Source organism: Sminthopsis crassicaudata, chromosome 1, assembly GCF_048593235.1.
Source record: "Sminthopsis crassicaudata isolate SCR6 chromosome 1, ASM4859323v1, whole genome shotgun sequence".
Taxonomy (NCBI): Eukaryota; Metazoa; Chordata; class Mammalia; order Dasyuromorphia; family Dasyuridae; genus Sminthopsis; species Sminthopsis crassicaudata.
The window spans coordinates 279,512,852-279,533,363 of record NC_133617.1 but is presented as its reverse complement, the minus strand read 5'-3'; the positions used below and the strand labels follow the sequence as shown (position 1 = coordinate 279,533,363).

Sequence of the window (20,512 nt, the reverse complement as noted above, 5' to 3'; positions counted from 1 at the left end):
GAGCCACTGTAATCTATAAAACCTGAAATTTCTGTACACTGGTAAATGCAGAGATTTGGTTTCCAATAGAAATTAAAGAAATTGTACCTCCTATAATTCATTATAATATAAAGAAGACAGTTATATCAAATAAGTTGTTTCTCATGTAATTTGAAATTTACATTTTTGTACCCAACAGAAATTTTTAGTAAGATTTCAGATAATTGCATAATTCATATAAAATGATTTGTTAAATTGTCTTCTTATTTGAGAAAAAAAAATCTTCTCTAGAAATAATGAATTTCCATCCAGAATTTTTTTTTTGCTAACTTACTTTTAAAAAATCACCTAAACTTAATTTATATGAATTATAGGAAGACAAAATAATTTTTAAATTTATGTGACATCTAGCACAAACTCGAACAGCTCTCGTTTTCTTTTTTCTTTTTTTTTTTTTTTTTGGCCTTTCCTTCAGGTGACAACATGACTCTGCTCAACACTGCAGCCTGGTTTTTAAATATGAGTACTCAGACCACTGCAGGTTTGTGTGACTGTGGTGAACACAAACACACAGGTGTTAGCGGACATTCACAGATACTGGCAGAGCTTAAGAGAAGCACTACAGACAGAATGGCAACCCTTCTAAACATTCTTTTTAAACATTTTAAACATTGAAGTAACTATCTGAGGGTCTTTATACAGTATGCACTATCTAGTAGATGGTGGATAAAATGCTGGATTTTGAGACAAGAAGACTTTAGCATCAGAATCTGTCTCTGACACTTTGTATCTGTGTGACTAAGAATGTATCATCTCAACTTTCTAAGCTTATGGGTTATAGACTTATGGTAACAAATCTATTGACATGGTAAGCAACTAAGAAACAGTACATTTATGTTATTCAGTAATTCAGTTTGCTCATATCTACTTATTCAATTAATTCAGTTATTCAGTAATTCAGTTTGCTCATACTCATGTTCCATTTAGCAGTAAAAGCCTCAACCATAAGTTGAAGTGATCTTAATGAATTATTTAAGCATAAATAATTTTTTAAAAATAGCAACAACTTTCCTACCATTTTGCTTAAACACAGTCTTACAAACTATCTAGCCTCATCATTTTGATACATCTCATGTGTGTGGTGACTTTCTCTTTGTAGTGTCTCATTGTAGTGATGTGTGGTTTGCTCTTTTTCTTGCATGTGGAATGGTAAACTTTTTAAAGCATATACATTTTACATCAGTTTGAAGGTGATTTGGAGAAGTGTAGTTTTATAAATGTTGTATATCAGGAGATTATTTTTATTTTGTGAGCCATCAATACACTATAAGAATATATCATCTCCATTCAGTCTACAAGCTAATTGAATGTTGTTTTATAACCTAGAGATTATAAGTTCATTTCCTAAATTCTAATAAGGAAAGGGAGATGACAAGAGAGACACACCTACCTTACTATGATTATTTCAGGAGACCAAGGTGGTGCAGTGGATAGAACACCAGCTCTTAAGTCAGGAAGACCAGAGTTGAAATGTGGCCTCAGACACTTACTAGCATTGTAATCCTGGGCTAGTCATTTAACCCTGATTGCCTTTATTTAAAAAGGTAACAGAACCATTTCAAACAAATACTCAATACATTTTCAGACATTTTACAGTGATGTAAAAATGGGCCTTTTATTTATTTATATCATTTTTAGTATAGATTTCCCACATTAGGATTTAGTTATCCTGCTGAGCTGTGCAATTTTCAGTTCTTCCATTTCTTTGAAAGAGTAGACCACATGTTTCAGAATGTGTCATACTAACTTGTCCTTTTTAAAATGACAATATATAGTTTATTATATTCTTATATGCATAAAACTATCCAGAAATTTTTGGAGAATTTGAAGCTGATTATTATTATCCAATTTAGACTTCAGATTATTTTGTTATTATACCTATCTCTTCCATTATGTGCTTCCTTCATTTTTCTTGGCCAACTCTGGAAGAATAAAGATTAAGCATTATTAATTATTATTGCCCAAGTCTGCTCTCTATGATCTTGTCACTCTGGTATAGATTTTTTCTTGTTATTTTTGCCTGCTTCAAAACAAATGGGAATGTTGCAATTAGCAATAATAATAATATCTAGCATTTATACATGAGATAATATTTAGAAAGACCCTTAGCACAGTGCTGGCATATAGTAAATATTATATACATGCTTATTCTCTCCTTTTACATTCATCTTTAAGATTTACAGAGAGGTTTACATAAATTATCTCATTTTTATCCTCACAAAAATTCAGGAAAGCACCATAGTCTCTTATGAATAATAATGACATGGAACACTGAAAAACAAAACAAAACAAAATAAAAACCAAATCTTAAACTCTTTACAAAAACAAAAAGTCAAGAAGTCAACCACTGCCCTTAACAAAACAAAACAAAACAAAACATTGATTCAAAAGAAGAAAGAAGCCAATGATCAACTTAGTTTTGTTTTTTAGAAATTTAGGAAGAAAAGTGGAAATGCCCTTAGAAATCATTTCCAAAAATCACTAGGGCAGCAGAGCCTACAAATTTTAACAGTGGCTCTGCCCACTTTCATTTTGTCTTAACACTTTTCATGCATATCTTAACTTTTTTTACAAGACAAAGAAAACACAAGGATTTGTCTTCCATATCATCCACCATCATTTCATCAGAAAAACAAGGGAATGCAGAGAAAAAGCAGTGTGTTACATTGTGTGAGTAGCCCCTGGTTATGGGGGTCAACACATATCTTTTATGCCTTGAGTACACAGGCCAGTGCCTGTTTTCATGGTCAATCAAAAAGATAAATATGAAAAAAACATGGAACCATGACTTCAAATGCTGTGCTTTTCCTTTGTAGTCTCATCCTATATAGAATAGACAAGAGCTGATTTCTTTGTAATAATAATAGCATTTATACAATGCTTTCAAATTTGCAAATCAAGACTTGCAAGAATTTAACAAACATTAAATCATTTTATTGTCTGAACAACCCTGGAAGATGTGTTTTTATTATCTTCAAATGAGGAAACTGGAAAAAAAAAAAAATTAAACAACTTGCCCAGGATCACATAACTAGTGTCTAGTGTCTGATTTGAACTGAGATTTTCTTGACTCAAGATCCAGAATTCCATCTATGGATCCACCCCAATGGCTGTATCTGATGATTAAATATTCTTTAGATTCTCCCATCCCACCCAAGTCCTAATTTTCTCTGTGTTACTGTTTATTGTTGTTGTCATTGTTATTGTTATCATCATCACCTCCATCACCATTATTTTTCTGGTTTGAGTTCTGATTGTAGTTAAAATGAAATAATGGATAAGGACATGTATTAGCCATAGGAGAAAAAGGTCAAAAGAGAGTAGAATAAGGGAGGAAGCTGATGAGAATTTTTAAGAGATTTTAGACTTTATATATATGTATGTATGTATGTATGTATGTATGTATGTATTTCACAGCTTTTTTTTTTTTTTTTATCTATACTCAACAAGTATATTTCACTATTGAAAATGCTGTAGTCACAGCACTGGATGATCCAAGGCAAACTTATGAGGGAAGTGGTCTTTTTTATACTTCAAACTCTTTATACTCTTCCTTACTTGACTATTATGAATAATAACTTGAATTTCAAGCTGGAAAGAACCCTAAATATTTTCTAGTCTTGTTCTATGATTTTACCCATGATGACGCTAAGACTGTCAAGAGACTGGCCTAACATCACACAGCCAGTTAGAGCAAATATAATTAAATCTTGGATTTCCTAACTTGTTATGCAATGTGCCACGTTATTCTTTTGATGCTCTTAGTTGGGGGGAAAGTGGATGTAAAGAAGTCTTTAATTATTTAATATGAAAGCTAATTTCTAACTCCTTCCAAGAATAGTTATATATTAAGCAAGCAGACTAAGGGAATGCTGTTGCTACAGTAGAAAGAAACTAGAATTTGGGAAATGTAGGTGATATAAAAAAGAAAAGATAACTTTTAAAGAAGAAGCAATTTAGATTGAGAATGAAAGGACCTGACTTCAATCTCACCTATGCCGCATACCACATGCTTGACCCTGGAAAAGTCATTTAATGTCTTGGAGCCTCAGTTCTTTCATCTAAAAGTGAAGATTTTGGATTAGATCATTAAAGGCCTCTTCCAGTTCCATATCTCTGATCTTATGGAGTCCAAGTAATGCTGACTCCCAAGATCATTCTGGCTGAATTCTTTACTCAAAACCTGTCCCTGAAATATAGAAAATTAAAAGGAAATTTATTAATTTAATATAAGATATTAAATTATATTAAATAATTGCTATAAGTATATTCATGATAGTTTCATAATTAGTGTCTGTGACATTTACAAAAGCTAGCCATCTTTTAAAATATTATATGAAATTATATTATGGTTGAATATAATCCAAGTTGTGTGCATGGTAAAAGTGAATTCTTTAAATTATACATGAATGCGTTCAATAAATAAGAGCAGTTAGATGGCAAAGTGGATAGTTGCCCTGGAACTAGAAAGTTCATCTTCCTGAGTTCAAATCTGGTCTCTCACACTGACTAGCTGTGTGATACTGGACAAGCATTAACCCTGTTTGCCTTAATTTTCTCATCTATAAAATGAGCTAGAAAAGGACATGACAAACCATTCTATTATCTTCCCAAACAAAACTCCAAATAGGGTCACAAAGAGTCAGATCCTACTAAAATAATTTAACAATTGAATGTTTACTTTTAAACACATGACTATTTTTGAGAAGCCAAATTAAATACAATTAGAATTTTTATCTGCTTCATCTGATGGCATTTTAAAGAGTTAATATGAATTATCTCATATTTCTGAGATTATGATGTAGATAAATGTTGAATTTAGTGGTTAAATTGTATGCATTTTGAAATAAACTTTAGATATGATTGCATGTAGAAGGAATGATAGATTAACTTAATTTTCATAACTTTTCCTTAATTATAGATAAGGACAAATTTAAGGTACTCTTTAAACCTCCATTTTTTTTTTCAATTTTAACATATTCAATATAGGTTACTAACAACTTGCTTTCTCATATGCTGTTTTAGAATATCAAAAAATACTTGCATCTACCTGAAATAATTAAGTGCTTTCTCATTTAGGTAAGCCCATACCCAAAGTAAAGCTATTTAGATAGATGAATGAGTGAATAAATAAACAAATAAGTTGTCATAGAAATTTCTACATTTAGTCCAGGAGATGGTGGCATAGTGGGTAGTTTACTGGGCCTAGAATGTCATTCTGAGTTCATATCTAGCTTCAGACATTTACTAGCTGTGTGACCCGAGGCGCATCATTTAACCTTATTTGCCTCAGTTTGCTCATCTGTAAAATGAGCTGGGAGAAAAATGGCAAACCATTCCAGTACCTTTACCAAGAAAACTCCAAAATGAGATCACAAAGAATTGGACACAATTGAAAAATAATTGAATAACACTTAGGAGTAACTTTTAAAAAATTAAGATGTTTAATGTGTTGGTGATTAAATATCATGAGGTTTATATGGAATAGCTCCTTATTATCATTATTTTTCATCCATTTAATTTTTGTAGGATATAATGTATATGGACAGGGTAAACACATTAAAGGTAGAAACATTTCTAGTTTGCAATATATTAACATAGTTGCTTATATTTGTGCTATTGTCCTGCTAGGAATATTTCTTTAATATTTAAAAAAAACATTAGGAGGCAGGAAAATTCAAGTTTGGTATAATTTTCATGTTTGTATATGTTGTGTAGTTTAATATGTTTTTGTTTTAAAAAATTGGACATTACCATCCATTAATGAATGCTATTTATAGCAAAATCATTGAAAATTGACTATAACTTCTCATGCTACAACAAAAATCAAATCTGTATAGCACCTAATCCAGTGACTTCTAGAGACCAAAGCAACTTTATTTTGAGGCATTTTATATATGAAGCAGTTCCATGGTTTAAAATCAAAATATAATCTATAATAAAGTTCCTTAGTAGTACTGGATTTATAGAATAAAAAACAAAACAAAACAAAACAAAACAAAACATTACCCTTGCTTGGTTATATATAGTAAAGGAAAAATGATGGACAGAGTTGAAATGGTACCTCTGGATCCCCAAGACATTAAAAGGAAAAAAAAATCTTCATAGTGTTGTGTAATGGCACCCTCTATAAAGAATTAATGTGAATATATAGACAAGAATTAAACACTATAGAAAAGTCCTAGTGGGGACATGGATAATGCAGATAGAATAGGTTTCTATTCAACTTGGCAATATACATACTGATGAAACTAGGAATTCAACAAAGTGACAAACAAGACTATTAAAATGAAAAGGTCAGTTCAAAATGTGACATTCATCTTTCTCTTATCAGGTTAAGCATAGGAAAATGGTTGATGGACTTTGAATGAAGTCAAAGCTTTAAAAGCTAGTAACAGAGAAAGTCACTTTACACATCTAATGATAGAGAATAAATTGGACAGGTTTGAGACCTCTCCAATAAGAGCCATTAGAAAACCATTGCAATTATTTTAAAAAGAAGTGGCAAAGTCTAAATTAGAGTGGGAATCATGTGAATGAAGAGAAGACAGATTTGAGACAATTTGTACAAGTAGAACAGAAAAGATCCGACAAATTATTGGACATGAGGGACAAGGAAGGTGAGGGTAGGTCCTACACTGTGAACCTGGCTGATTGGAAAGACAGTTGTGCCTTTAAGAGAAGTAGCAAAGTTAGGTATAGGGAAGAGCTTGGGGGCAAAAATAATGATTCCTGTTTGGGGGCATGTTAAGCTTTAAGATGCTTATGAAACAACTAGTTGTAAATGAATCCTACATGGCAGCCTGAAATTCAAAACACTTAGGTTTGCATGCATCTATTTGTGCACACACAGAGATAGATGTCTCTATGTGTATCTTACTTTAACTACTATGTGTATGAGTGAATACATATATAAGAATATATTTATACACATTTAACTATGGGTATATATGTAAATGTATGTTTATAAATAAATATATATACAGAGAGAGAGAGAGAGAGAGAGAGAGAGAGAGAGAGAGAGAGAGAGAGAGAGAGAGAGAGAGATTGAATTCCTTGGCATAGAGAACATAGTTGAACCTATCAAAGCTGACAAAATGACTGAAGTATATAAAGAAAGAAAAAGGTGGGATCTGGATCATGATGTAGCAGAGATAACTAAAGAGGAAGTAGGAAATGAAAACAAAATCATACCCAAGAAAAGGCAATATTAAATATTTCAAAAAGGTAAAGAAGGAGGAATACTAACAAGAGACTATCTGATTTAATAATTTAGATATTGTTAGTCAACTTGGAGTTGAAAGTTTCAGGTAAATATTGAGGTCAGAAGCCAGATTACAAGGAATAGAGAAGAAAGGAAAAGGAGAGAAAAAAGAAACAAATGTCCACCATTATGAGTTTAATAGTAACAAGAAGAAAAAAAATATAGTACAATATCTTGAGTGTCTGGTAGATTCAAGTAGTTTCTTTAAGAATAAAGGGAAAAGTAAGCATTTTTGTAGGAAATAGGAAGATAGAAACAGACTTAAAATTATAAAGGAGTTGAAAATTACTACAAAGGCATGGGTTTTTGTTTTGTTTTGTTTTTTGTCTTTTTTTAAGGGAGAGGGATGAAAGGGATCAGATACAGGTAGAGGCTTTGGCCTTGATAAGTACTTGATAAAGCTGGTTTAAAAAAAAATCAGATTAGAGAAAGGGAGTAGAACATGAAGGTTGATATCAAGGATTTATATCACAATGAAATTGAGATGAAGGCGCTCCTAACAAAGAGTCACTAATTTTTCAGTGTGGGTTATGAAGATATCTACTTTTCCATACCTTTGTAGGCTAATTGATGTAGCCAAAGTCATTCATCACCTGTGGACAATTTTCTTAATGAATGTATAACTAGAATGGTTTTTAAGAAGACAGCCTAATATTGAAACTTAGACTTGAAGTTTTTGATGCTTGGTAGAATTTACCCTTCAATGATTTGCATGCCACTTGGTATAGCCTAAAAGAATCATGGTGAATCATAGGAATTGGACTACAGTTGAAACATTGTTCATTAAGAAGGAAATTTTGATAATAATAATTTGTAAAATTCTTTCAATCTCAGAAAACATTTCTATTCAGTTTATAAATTATTTAATTTCTCCTCTGAGTTTGCTTTCACTAACTTTGTGAAGTTCACCAAGGCATCAGATTAATATGCTAGTCAAGACTATTCCAAGGATTGTTAGTTTTCCTTCAGCAGTCATAGATGACATAAACATGCTCCTGATGACCCAGTACTCTGTCTGAGAGGTACCAAAATAATGCCTTTGAATCCTTAAAAATAAAATTCCCTTTTCTGAGCTACAATTTATTAAATGAAAAATGAGATGTCTTTGACCATTATGATAATTTAAAATCATATAATGCCAAATTCTAAACTATAAAAAGTCATACATGGGGCATATAACCTGTTTACATTTTTAAGGGGAATCTTAAGCTTTCTTATTATTTTATGATATAGGAGAGAGAGTGCTAGAATTGGAATCAGGAAACTTAGATTGAAACTACAGTTTGATGTCTACTACCCATGTGATAAAGAGCAATCCATTTAATCAGTCTGATCTTAAGTTTCCTTATCTATGAAACAGAGGGAAAATCATATATATTGTCTATATTCCAGAATAGTTTTGGAAAATGTTCTTTGTAGACGTTAAAGTTCTGTAGAAATATCTTGTTATTGCAATTACTTTTTTGGTCATAATATGAAAGGAAATTCTGGTGAACTCCTAATTTGTGTGTTATATAACCATTAAAAAAAAAAAACAAAAAAAAAAACCTATGATACATTTTTGCACAAAAAGCAACTTTTAGGCAGTCTTCAGTTTTTATTTTAGCCTTTTCCTTTTACCTCCCAGGAAAAAAAAGTAGTGAAACATTGTCTGTGATGATAATAATGATAATGGAGATATGTATACATATATACATTCCAGGCTGTGAAATATTTTTTTATTCCAATCAATTAAAAATTTTAAATGTTTACCCTATTATCCTTCTGTTGATGAGGAGGCAACATAACATTGATCATCAAAAGGTTTCTATGGAGTGTTTATCTGTATCATCAGACTCAAAAATATTTTAACATCCTTTTAAAATAGTTAATATTTTTAATATGTAAAGAAGAAATTTTCAATAATGTCAAAATTGTGAAAATTGATTTTTATTCATTAATACCCTATCAGTGCTAATTCACAAATATGGTAATATTTTAAAATGTAGAATAACTATGTAGTTTTCTATATAAAATCATAATAGACTATTCTAAGTTAATAAAGGAATTTTCCTTATTAACCTTGAAAAACTCATAACCTTATGAACTTATGTTGTACTTATGCCATTTAATCCAAATAGAATTTCTCATTTATGCTCATAATTTTTGTCCACATTAATAGATGAGCATTTCATAGGCTTCCTTTCCATATGTGCATACTAGAGCTGTAACACAGAGGTTTTTAGAGCATCTGCGGATACTGTCTATTTCTATTGTTAACAAGTAAAAACATTCAGGTTATATTCTCATCTGAGAATATGGCAGAACACAATATTCTAGCTCAGATGGAAAAGGAGAAAAGTTGGAGGACAACATTATAAGAAGAAAGATATTTAAGGAGCAAGGATATTTGGACATTTGGAAGTAAAAGGGATGCTCAGTATGTATCATAAAAAGAACTAGGACACCAATAATTTTGGGGTGGTTTTTTTTTCCTATGATAAAATAGAATCTGCCCATTAACTTTAAAATAGGACTTGAGGATGAATAATATACACTTTCATACTTGAACAGATGTGTGTGATCTCATCAATGTGAGTTCTTCCTTCCAGTACTACATTAGAAATCATCCATACTTTATATATATATATATATATATATATATATATATATATATATATATATATATATATATGTATGTATGTATGTATGTATATATATATGTGTATGTATATATATATATATTTATATATGTGTGTATGTATATATATATTTATATATATGTATATGTATTTATATATATGTGTGTGTATATATATATATATATATTTATATATATATTATTGATATCTTTTATGTTGTATTGCTTTAGGCAAAAACTAAATTTTATACCCACTACATATTTTCTTCTATCCCTCCTTCCTTCTAGAGAGCTATCATTATGTTCCAAGGAGGAGAAAATCAGCAAAACGTATCACCAAAAAGTACAATGTTTTCTGTAATTCTGTGCCATACCCACACCTCTGCAAGGGAATTATGGAGAGGGGAAAAGATGTTTTCTCTCATAGCTCTTCTTTGGCATTAACTTTATTTTCTTTATAATTTCATAACATTCAATTTTTATTGTTTTGTGGTAATTGTTCTATTTTTATTATTGTAATTTTGTTTAATTAGCTCTGCTTACTTCATTTTGCATTAGTTCCTACTATGTTATTCCATGCTTCTTTATATTTATTGTTTCCTATATAAAATTTCATTACGTTCATGTACTATTTTGTTTAGCTATTCTCCAATCAGTGAGCATTTATTTTATTTCTAGTTACTTGCTATCATGAAAACTGCCACTTCAAATATTTTATTACTTTTGGATCCTTTCTTTTTTGTCACTTACCTCTTTGGGGGGAATTTACCTTGCAATGGACTTTCTAGTTCAAAGGACATAGTAATGTTGAAATTATACCAATTCAAAGCTCCCTATAAAGTGCACTAGTGTCTCTACCTTTTTACCACTTCTCTGATATTGACTGTCTCTGACTTTTGTCATTTTCCACCCACAACATCTGACTCATGGTTTCTCTTCATATCCTGCAATAAACGCTTTACTGGTATTCCTCTCAATATTCTAGGGATCTCACTTTAGATATTTTAACATTATGTGAATACCAATGAATTGCATGGGTATGTCTTTTTGTTATCATCTTACTCTCAATCTATTGATTCGATTATATTCAATATGCATTTTTAAAGTGTCAAATATATACTACATTTCCCAAATAAAAATGCAAAAACTCAATGTTCTCTAAACTTAAGTGGCTTATATCCTCTTCATATAATTCACTTTTCTGGCCATTTGTCTCTTTGATGATATCTTCATTGTTGTTTCTAGTTCCTAGTTCTTCTCTGGTAATATATCCTAGTTTATTTATTCCCACCATGCATCTCCTGAAAAGAATCTTAACTCTTTGGAAAATGTTCTGTGATAAAATGGGCATCCTTCTATGAACACTGGCCTCCTTTGAGTGATTGAAAACTTCAAGTCTTCTTCTTCTACTACATTCTTTTATAATATCAAATTCACAAAATATATTCTAATATATTTAATGAATTTTGAAAATTATTTATATGATTATTTATTTTATGAGTCCTTATGGGTAGATGAAAATGGGCATAAGATATATATGTATATGAGTACATAGGTATTATCTTTGAGGGTAGAATATGTATGTATTTTGTAAGCTAACTAAATGAGCTAATGATTTTCTTAAATCATATGGTTGAGGTTCTAAATCATGGGTAGGTTATCTGTATTAAATTTTTATTAATTTCATGAAGATTAAGACCAGATCTTAATTTTCTTTAAATCCCTCATAATACCAAGCATAGGCCTTAGCACTTAGTAGGAACTAAATAAATGGTTGTTGAATGAATGTATTATTGGCTGGCCAGTTGGGTGAATGAATGAGTGAATATAAAAGATACTTTATTACAATCTGATACATAATATGTTTCAAAAGTTATAATAATCAATGAATCAACTATTTTGAATATCTTTGCTTTTTTACCTTTTTTTCTCTTTTTGCTGCCTTCTTTATGAATGATAAGTATTTTACCAGAGAGACAAAGAAAGGAAATAAAATCCTACTTAATAAATTTTGTTTTATTTAGTTATCCATGTTTTTTTTCTTACAATCATTTAATAGCATCTCTAATCCATCATAAATTAAGAAATGATTTTATCTTCACCTGAATGCTTTTGTTGGCTGCCTTATTGCAGTATTGACTTTATTGATCCCATTAAAACCCACGGATTTTTTTTTCAAAGGCTTCACCAAAAGTATTTTATTGAATGAATTATAAATCAGTTAATTAATTATATAAAAGCTGCATATTTATACATTTTTCCCCCATTCTATCCTTGTAAAAATTTCCTTTTGTTAATCCAAGTCAAAAACTGCTCATTTCTTTTTTATACATCTTCATGTTATTAACTTTGACCCATAGTTCTATATTGTTGAGATTTTTCCATATTTCAACTCTATCATCCAATATGTCTTTGCTATTTGTCACCTGAAATTTTGACAAGCATTATTTTTGTGGCATCATCCTATCACATTAGTTTGAGGAGCATAAGGTAAAGGACAAGATTCCTGTGACATTTAGGTAGAAACTTTACCTCAAGTTTACATCAATTAACACTTGTCATTGAAAATACCATTAGTTCTTCCATTTTGGATGCTTAGTATTTTTTGTGATCCCTTCTTTCCCTTCACCATTTTTACATTCTAAATGATCCAGAAATTGTCATGCATTGTCCAATCAGTAGTGCTGAATTGCTATTTAAGAATATTAAATACCCTACAACATAGCATTTACACTCTTTCTGTTTTTGTTTGCTTACATTTTTGTTTTTCTTCCCAGATTATTTTTACATTCTTTCTAAATCCGATTTTTCTTGTGCAGCAAGATAACTATAAATATGTATACATATATTGCATTTAACATAAACTTTAACATATTTAACATGTATGGGACTACCTGTAGGGGAGTGGGTGAAGGGAAGGACGGGAAATGTTGGAACAGAAGTTTTTGCAAGGGTCAATGTTAAAAAATTACCCATGCATGTGTTTTGTCAATAAAAAGCTATAAAAAAAAAACTGAAAATAAAGTAAATGCTTATCAATTTAAAAAAAAAAAGTGCTTATGAGCATATATTGCTTATTCTTTTTCATGCTCCTATTCCCCCTGGATTTTACAATAGAGATTTTGTTCTAAATCAAGGTTGCTCTTGACTGTCATAACACTTAATTTTGTAAAGAAATTAAGTATTTGCTGATTGATGAACAAAAAGAATATTAAATATCTAAGTTTAAGAAAGATTTTTAAAAAAAGAAAATAAAAAAGTTTTATAATAGAAATAGTTTTGTTCTTGTTTCATTGTCATTTAAGGGACACTGTTTTTGTTTTGTTTTGTTTTGTTTTGTTTTTTTCTTGGCAATCTCCTGATTATTTTTTGTAATAGTCTGAAATAAATTCTTTCTTTCTTCTTTGTTGGGGATACTAAAAATAATACTAAATTTGATATAGAGCTGTGGCTGGAGATTTGTGAACTCTTAAAATGGATACTCACTGAACTTTTTTCTCCAGAGGAAATTCACCATGAAACCCCAATTTTAAAATCTAAAATATGGTTATGAAATTGTTTGTATCTTTTCCTTACTAAATTCAACCAACTGAATCAATAGGAACTCTAAAAACAAGAACTTTCCACTTTTGTGTATATTTTGTAGACTCCTAATGTTATTTTAATGTAAATAAAATATACATTTTTCTTTATAATAGAAGGCCCCTAGGGGTTTTCGACTGATAGTGATGGGATGATGATTTGTAGAAATTTCATTAAGGTATATAATAGGACAGTCCTTACAAAGTATCACTATACACCTCTATTAGAAACTTATTTAAACATGCAAACTAGAGATCCGAAATGACTTTGAATATTCCAGTCCTGAAGTCACTCAAGAAGACTCATCTCTGGCAATATAAAGACAATAGGAAAAAACAGTCTCAGTTTTTGGAGAGCTTGCATTATCCTTTGAAGATAGTATATGCAAACAATTTTGTATGTCTGATAGTTTGAGGAAGAGGGAAACAACTAAGAAAATCATTAAAAAATATTCTTGTAGATGATAATACATGAGCTAAGATGAGATTTGAAGTTAATAATTTTAAGATGAGGAGGTAAGGAAAAGAGGGAATGTATTCCAAGCACTTGCAGGGGAATCAGTGGTAGAATATAATAAATGATAAACTACAATGGACAGGGTATATGTTGTTTGTCATCTTTCTAACCATAGAACCTAACTGTGTACTTTGCACATATTAAGTACTTAATACATGTTTATGTAATTGAATCCAATTATTAGTAAGCACTTTGTGAACAGGGACAATATCATATCTTCTTACTACTCCTAGAACTTAGAGAGTTCTTTATAAATGAAATGCTTAATTGAAATAAGACAGTTGTGATCCAGAATACTATTCAGCTACATTTTGAGTAAAAAATGTTTTTGTGAAACATCCTAAAATCCAAATCACCATTTAATAATGCTTCAGTTGGAAATTGTGTTTTGAATTTCAAATAATTGAGTTTGGTACACAACTAATATTAAAAGTAGTATAGTAGACAAATACTAGAAATAGTCAAAAAGTCTTGGATTGAATCTCTGCTGTGATCTAGGCAAACCAAATAAATTCTCTAGACCTCAGTTTCCTTATCTCTAAATTATCTCTATGTTAAGTGCTTGTAATTCATATAGAGGGCAGCAAAAAGAAAAAGTTAAAAAGCAAAGGGAACATAGTTGAGTTGTTGATTTTTATAACTTAGAATCTAAAAACTCTTCTCTTACCCTCAGGTATGGAGCTTGCAAGAGCTGATTATTAAATTTAATTGTGAGCTTTGACATCTTGGAAATCAATCACTTTTACAAAATGAGACTTGATTTTTGGTTTTATTGATTGAACAGACTTAAGAAAGTGTTTAAGATGTAGATTGTGTACAGAAGGAGTCTTTTTTCCTCCAAAGATTTTACCAATATTTACCAGCACCCAGCTTATAATATAGACAGATAAATATGGTCCATGATAGAACATGATTGGAATAAAGAACATCCTTCAGTAAGATGTACACTTGATCTGGATCAGAAAGGAAGAAAAGAGTTTTTAGAAACTCTTAGTGAGTGAATATATTCCACACATGTTGGATGAATGGCCTGCAAAATTCATGAAGTCAGGATGGAAGCAAAGAATAGCTGGTATTTTACTATATCGACATAAGGAGTTCCTAAAGGTTTTTAAACAAAGGAAATGATATCATTAGATCAGTGTCTTAAAAGTATTATTTTGACAATTGTATCAAATAATATATTGGAAAAGAAAAGAAGCAATTTGAATGATATTCTAACAGTCCATACTAGATCTGCCCTTAATTAGGATAGCAGTTGTTTGAGTGGAAAAATGGGAGCAAATGTGGGAGAGATTGTGGAGACAGAATTGACAGTAACAGAGAGAAGAGAGTCAAAATTCACAAATTTGAAAGGCATCAATAGAGTGTTGTTTATTTAACTCAGGAAAGATAAATGAAATCATCAGAAAGACATCCAGGTACAGATGTCAAGCACCCATTTAGTAATGTGTGACTGCCATATAGGGTGAAATAGAGACTAGATATTATGGTTTTGGATGTCATCTTCATAGAGGGTATAAATGAAGTTCTGATTGTGAGTTCATAGAATTCAAAGAAAGCTGAAGACAAAGATGTGACCAGAACCAGTCATAAAAATCCTGGATATATTCAGGCTTACCTTAATGGGTTTTTTTAAAAACTGTTTTGTTTTTCACTTTTAAAGTTTATATATATATATATATATATATATATATATATATATATATATATGTATATATATATATATATATATATATATATATATATATATATATATATATATATCCTTAGGAAGCACCATAATGAAACTTCCATTACTATGTTTCAAACATGCCATGTTAGAGATTTGAGAGTGAAATAGGAGAGTGAAAGAGATAGCGATACATTGAAAGCAAAGGTGAAAAGAATATTGAGAAAGATGAGGTGTTTGCCAATGAAAAATGTTGCAGAAAGATCTGACTGGATAAAAAGTGAGGGAAAAAAAACACATTATATTTAACATAACAATTCCAAAAGGATAATCCTATAATGAGGAAGAAATAGACTTGTTCTGCTTAGGTCCAGAAGACAGAAATAGGATCAAAAGGTAAAAGTTACAAAGAAACAGGGCTAAGTTTAATGTAGAGTAAAAGGGGAAAAGGTAGGGGTTCCTTAATAATTTGAGCTGACCCAAAGTAGAATAGAAAGTCTATAAAGTAGGAGATTCACGTAAATGAAGAATTTCAAGAAGATGTAGGAATAGTCAGTTCTCAAGGATCATGGGCTCATGAATTTAGAACTGTTCATCTATTCCAACAATCTCCTTTTTAAAGGTAAAAAAAAAATTGAGTTTTAAGAGGTTAAATGACTTGATATTATATAGCTAGTATATATCAGAATAGGATATAAAGTTAGGAACCCTCTCTGCTTTCAAGTTAAGAACCCTATCCATTATGCCATGTCTCTCTGTTCAGATATGAAGTGGATTCTGGGTATCTTTCTTCTTTGATTTCTTCTTCTAGTGGGTAGTAAACCATATGAAGGCATGAAGTATTGATTATTATTCCTGAGGATTTAGCAGAGAAGGAGAGGAGAGATGGAAGACAACAGCTTGAGAGCTTGGCAAGGAAAGAAAGGGTTTTTGTAGAATGAATGAGACTTCATTGAGTTTGTAGACAGAAAGGAATGAGCCAGTGGAGAAGCATGACAGGGAGAAGGAATGATCCCAAGAGACTAAAGGAATTAGATGAAAAGCTTGTATAGGAAGAGAAAAGGAAACTTAAACTTTGTAAAGAGAAGGACAATGTCACCTTCTAAGAATGAAGAGAAAGAGGATTAGTTGGGTGTGGATAGATTTTGAGAAGAAAAAGATTTGAATGAAGGTGCTTATCTTGAGTGGTCCCAATCTCTTTAGCAAAATAGGAGATGGGGTTATCTGTGAATCTGAAAGAGAAAGTGTGAATTCAATTAGACTACTAAAAGACCAAGTTGCTATTTGAGATCCAGGGAGGGAAAGAACATTTTATACTGATAGATGAAGAAAGGTTTCAAGGAGGTAACATTTGAGTTAGATCTTGAAGTATCCATGGGATTTCATCTGAGAGCTATTGAAGTAATAGGGGAAAGAATTGCAGGTATGGAAAAACCACATGAGTGAAGTGAAGTTGGTAAGAAAACAGATGTATAAAGGGAACAAGTGAGTAATCCTGTTTGACTGCATACATTGGTGAAGGGTAGCATGAGATCTCACTTGGGAAGTAATCAAGTGCCCAACTTCTTAAATTGTAGGTAATAATCCCCTATAGGCTCTTGTAACTGAATATAGGGATCATAAATTTATGATTTGTTATCAGTGAGTGGTTTTTATATATATATATACATATTTTACATCTCTATCTTTTCAGGATCATATAAAAATTTCTTAGGTGAAAGGGATACAAGTGGAAAAAAGTTTAAGAAGCTATGGTTTAGTGACATCTCATGGAAAGACTTAAGAGAGGGACATAATTGTATCTGGTCATATGAAAAATTAGCTTAACAGCAATGTAAATTTTAAGTAGTAGTTTTCACATACTAAAGTCAGGATTATAAAGATATGTATATTTATTATAATGATAAATATAAGAGTAGGTCTTAGTGAAGAGAACACTGGATTTGGAGTGTCAATTCCTGGCTTTGGTAATTAACTCACTTTTTCTGGGCCTTAATTCTTTAAATTGAAGGCGTTGGACTTAACCTTTGAGGACCCTTCTAGCCATAATAGTTTGTGGTTCTAGATAAAAATGATATGACTAAACAACTGTTTGGATATAGATTTCAGAGAAAAATGACTGAAATTCCAAATTGGAATGCCATAAATGACTCCACCATTACCACCACACCCACAGTAAGATCTGAATCTGCTCTCCTTAGTTCCTCCACAGTCCAAGCAATGAAAAGAGGAAATTCCTGAGATCTTAGCCTCTGAGAATGTCTTATAGTTTAGGGCAATGATAAAGGGTGTGGGGCTTTGGGGAATCTGGAGAATGGAACTGGAAAAGGATTTGGTGAGCTAATGGAGTATTGGAGTCAAGAGTGGAGGTGGGGAGGGAAGGGAAACTTAGATCAGAAATCACTCATTTTAAATATGAAACACTGAAGAAGAGTGCCTATGATTTGTCCATGGATATACTAGTAATACACAGCAAAGGATATATTCCACCCCTAGTATTTCTGATTCCAAATCCAGTGTGCCCTGTGCTTTCTCATTTTTCATGAAACAGAAGCTTCATTGTCTCCTAGATTGGATAGTCCTTGCCATTTACTGTCTTTTGCAGACTCTAAAGATTTATATAATAGTTACCCTTTCCACTGCCTTTACCTGTTGCTTCAAATCATGGTTTCTTTCTTATGTTCTATTTTGTAAGAAATCAGTTATATCAATGTCATTGTTTCAAGGCTTTTTTAAGACTTTTGATCACTAAGCAGAAAAGAGAAAGAAAATGGAATAAAGAAAATCTTTTCTGTGGTCAGGTTCCTTTAAAAAAAAAAAACTTAGAGTCAGTAATAATGATAACTAATTACATTTTAAGTTTTATAAAGCACCAGCTGAGTAAGGAATGTATGAATTAGAGAGACATATGACTTGAGAGCCATTGATCTTTAAATAACTGTCAAAACTATGAGTGTGGAAGGAGAAAGTATATTATTTCCCCCACCATCATCCCTTTTGCTAGTTAGCAATTGAGTTTCACATAGGTTCAGTGATTTACTTGAGGTCACAGAACAAATAAGTATTATATGTATTTGCACCAGCTTTTCTGACTCCCAAGTTCAGCATTTTTCTATGATATCATACAAATGTTATGGCTTTGTTTACAAAAAAAAAAAAATAATGAGATTCATTTAGTTTTAAAAGGGAAACAAGGCTAAGGTGTTTCTGGACATTCATTAGACGATATCCCAAGGCACAAACTGGGGAAAAGAAAAAACTAGAGTCTCTGATTGGGACCAGAGAGTACAACTTGGGATCAGTTAGAGGAAAGGGATTAAAAAAATTCATAAATGGGAAGTTAGTAAAAGGAGAGGAGTGAAATTCAAAGCCAAAAAAATAAGAGAGAAAAGGAAAGTTTCTATGTTCTTTAGCCATTCCTGGAGAGATTGAAAGCAGATTGTGAAGATTTTTAAATACCAAAAAACAAAAGCTTATATTTTAGCAAAGCTTCTTGAATAAATAAGATGTCAGACATAGCCTTTAGAAATACTGTATGTGGTTGGAAGCTATGTAAAGCAGAAATATCAAACATGCAATCCAGAACAATCCTGGAATTGATCTAAAGCAAATTAAAACATAGTTCCCATATAATTTTAATGTGTTGATGTATTAATAATGTTTCTATATACACATACATGTTTGTCTGTGTGTGTGTGTGAGAGAGAGAGAGAGAAAGAGAGAGAGAGAGAGGATTTTCAGAGTTGATGTGTTGCTCACAGAGAAACTTATGTATGTTTAGTGGTCCCTGATTTGACACCACTAGTACAGAGGATGGACTAAATAGGAAAGGGACTGGAGGCTTAGAGATCTAAATATCTAGATTTAAAATATTTAGATATATAAATATAATATATATTATGTTACATGCTAGTATAAGTATTTAGAATTTAAGTCTAGATTTAAAAAGTTATTGATAAAGCCCACCTTAAAGTAATTATGGAAGGCAGCATTTATTAAAAACCTTATCTGTGCTGAACAGTGTGCTAAGTTCTTCATATATATTTATCATTCCTTGCAACAACCCTGGACATTTTTTGTTTGTTTTTTTGTTTGTTTTTTTTTAACAGAAATTTATGGAAGAGAAGAGGAATATTTATTGATTTAACAAGCATACCTATTTTGCACTAAGTATCATGCTAAGTTTTTTTGATTTTCACAACAATCCTGAGAAGTAGATGCTGCTATTATCATCATTTTTTAGTTAAAAAACAAAACAAAACTGAGGCAAAGTATAAATGATTTGCCTTAGGTCACAGAGCTTCTAAACTGCCTCCCAGGATGGGGATCCATAACAGATAGATGAATTGTAAATGGGTGATAGAGCACTTACTAAATGCTTACTATGTACCAGGCACAATACTGTGAAGTGAATATAAAAACAAGGAAAAAAGAGAATCCTTATTCTCATAGTTTACATTCCCACAAAACAAAAGGAAGATTTAATAGTGAGGCAGGAGAAAGATTAGCACAGGGAACAGGCAACAGTGTGATGGAGAGGCAAATTGGATAGTGAGTTTATGGTGGAAAGTGAGTAAGATGCCTTGACCTTCTCATGATTTAAAGATCAATCCTTGCCTCAAAATCAGGATGAAGGTCTCCACAGTAAGTTAGGCAGTCAGAATGGAAGTGAAATAGGCCAGAGGGTGAGTCAGAAATGGAAAGTGAACATTCTTTTACTTTCCTCTACTCCACCTCCAATAGACATAAATTCACAGGGCCAGGAGGAGAAACAGCACACATTTTACATTTCACTGGCACTTTAATTTCCTTTCCCTCC

The 20,512-nt window shown here is 31.3% G+C and overlaps 1 protein-coding gene across 10 annotated transcripts in view; it reads left to right on the top strand.

Annotated features, from left to right (window-relative positions):
- The window catches only part of EYA1 (EYA transcriptional coactivator and phosphatase 1), a 151,836-nt gene that overhangs the window by 8,439 nt on the left and 122,885 nt on the right, over nt 1-20,512 (top strand). The window contains exons 4-5 of one of the 10 annotated variants that reach the window (XM_074278867.1): nt 455-526; nt 6,419-6,430. The exons of the other annotated variants lie outside the window; for them this stretch is intronic. Coding sequence (XP_074134968.1) covers nt 455-526; nt 6,419-6,430 — 84 coding nt within the window. The remainder of the gene's footprint in view (nt 1-454; nt 527-6,418; nt 6,431-20,512) is intronic. 10 annotated transcript variants of the gene reach the window in all.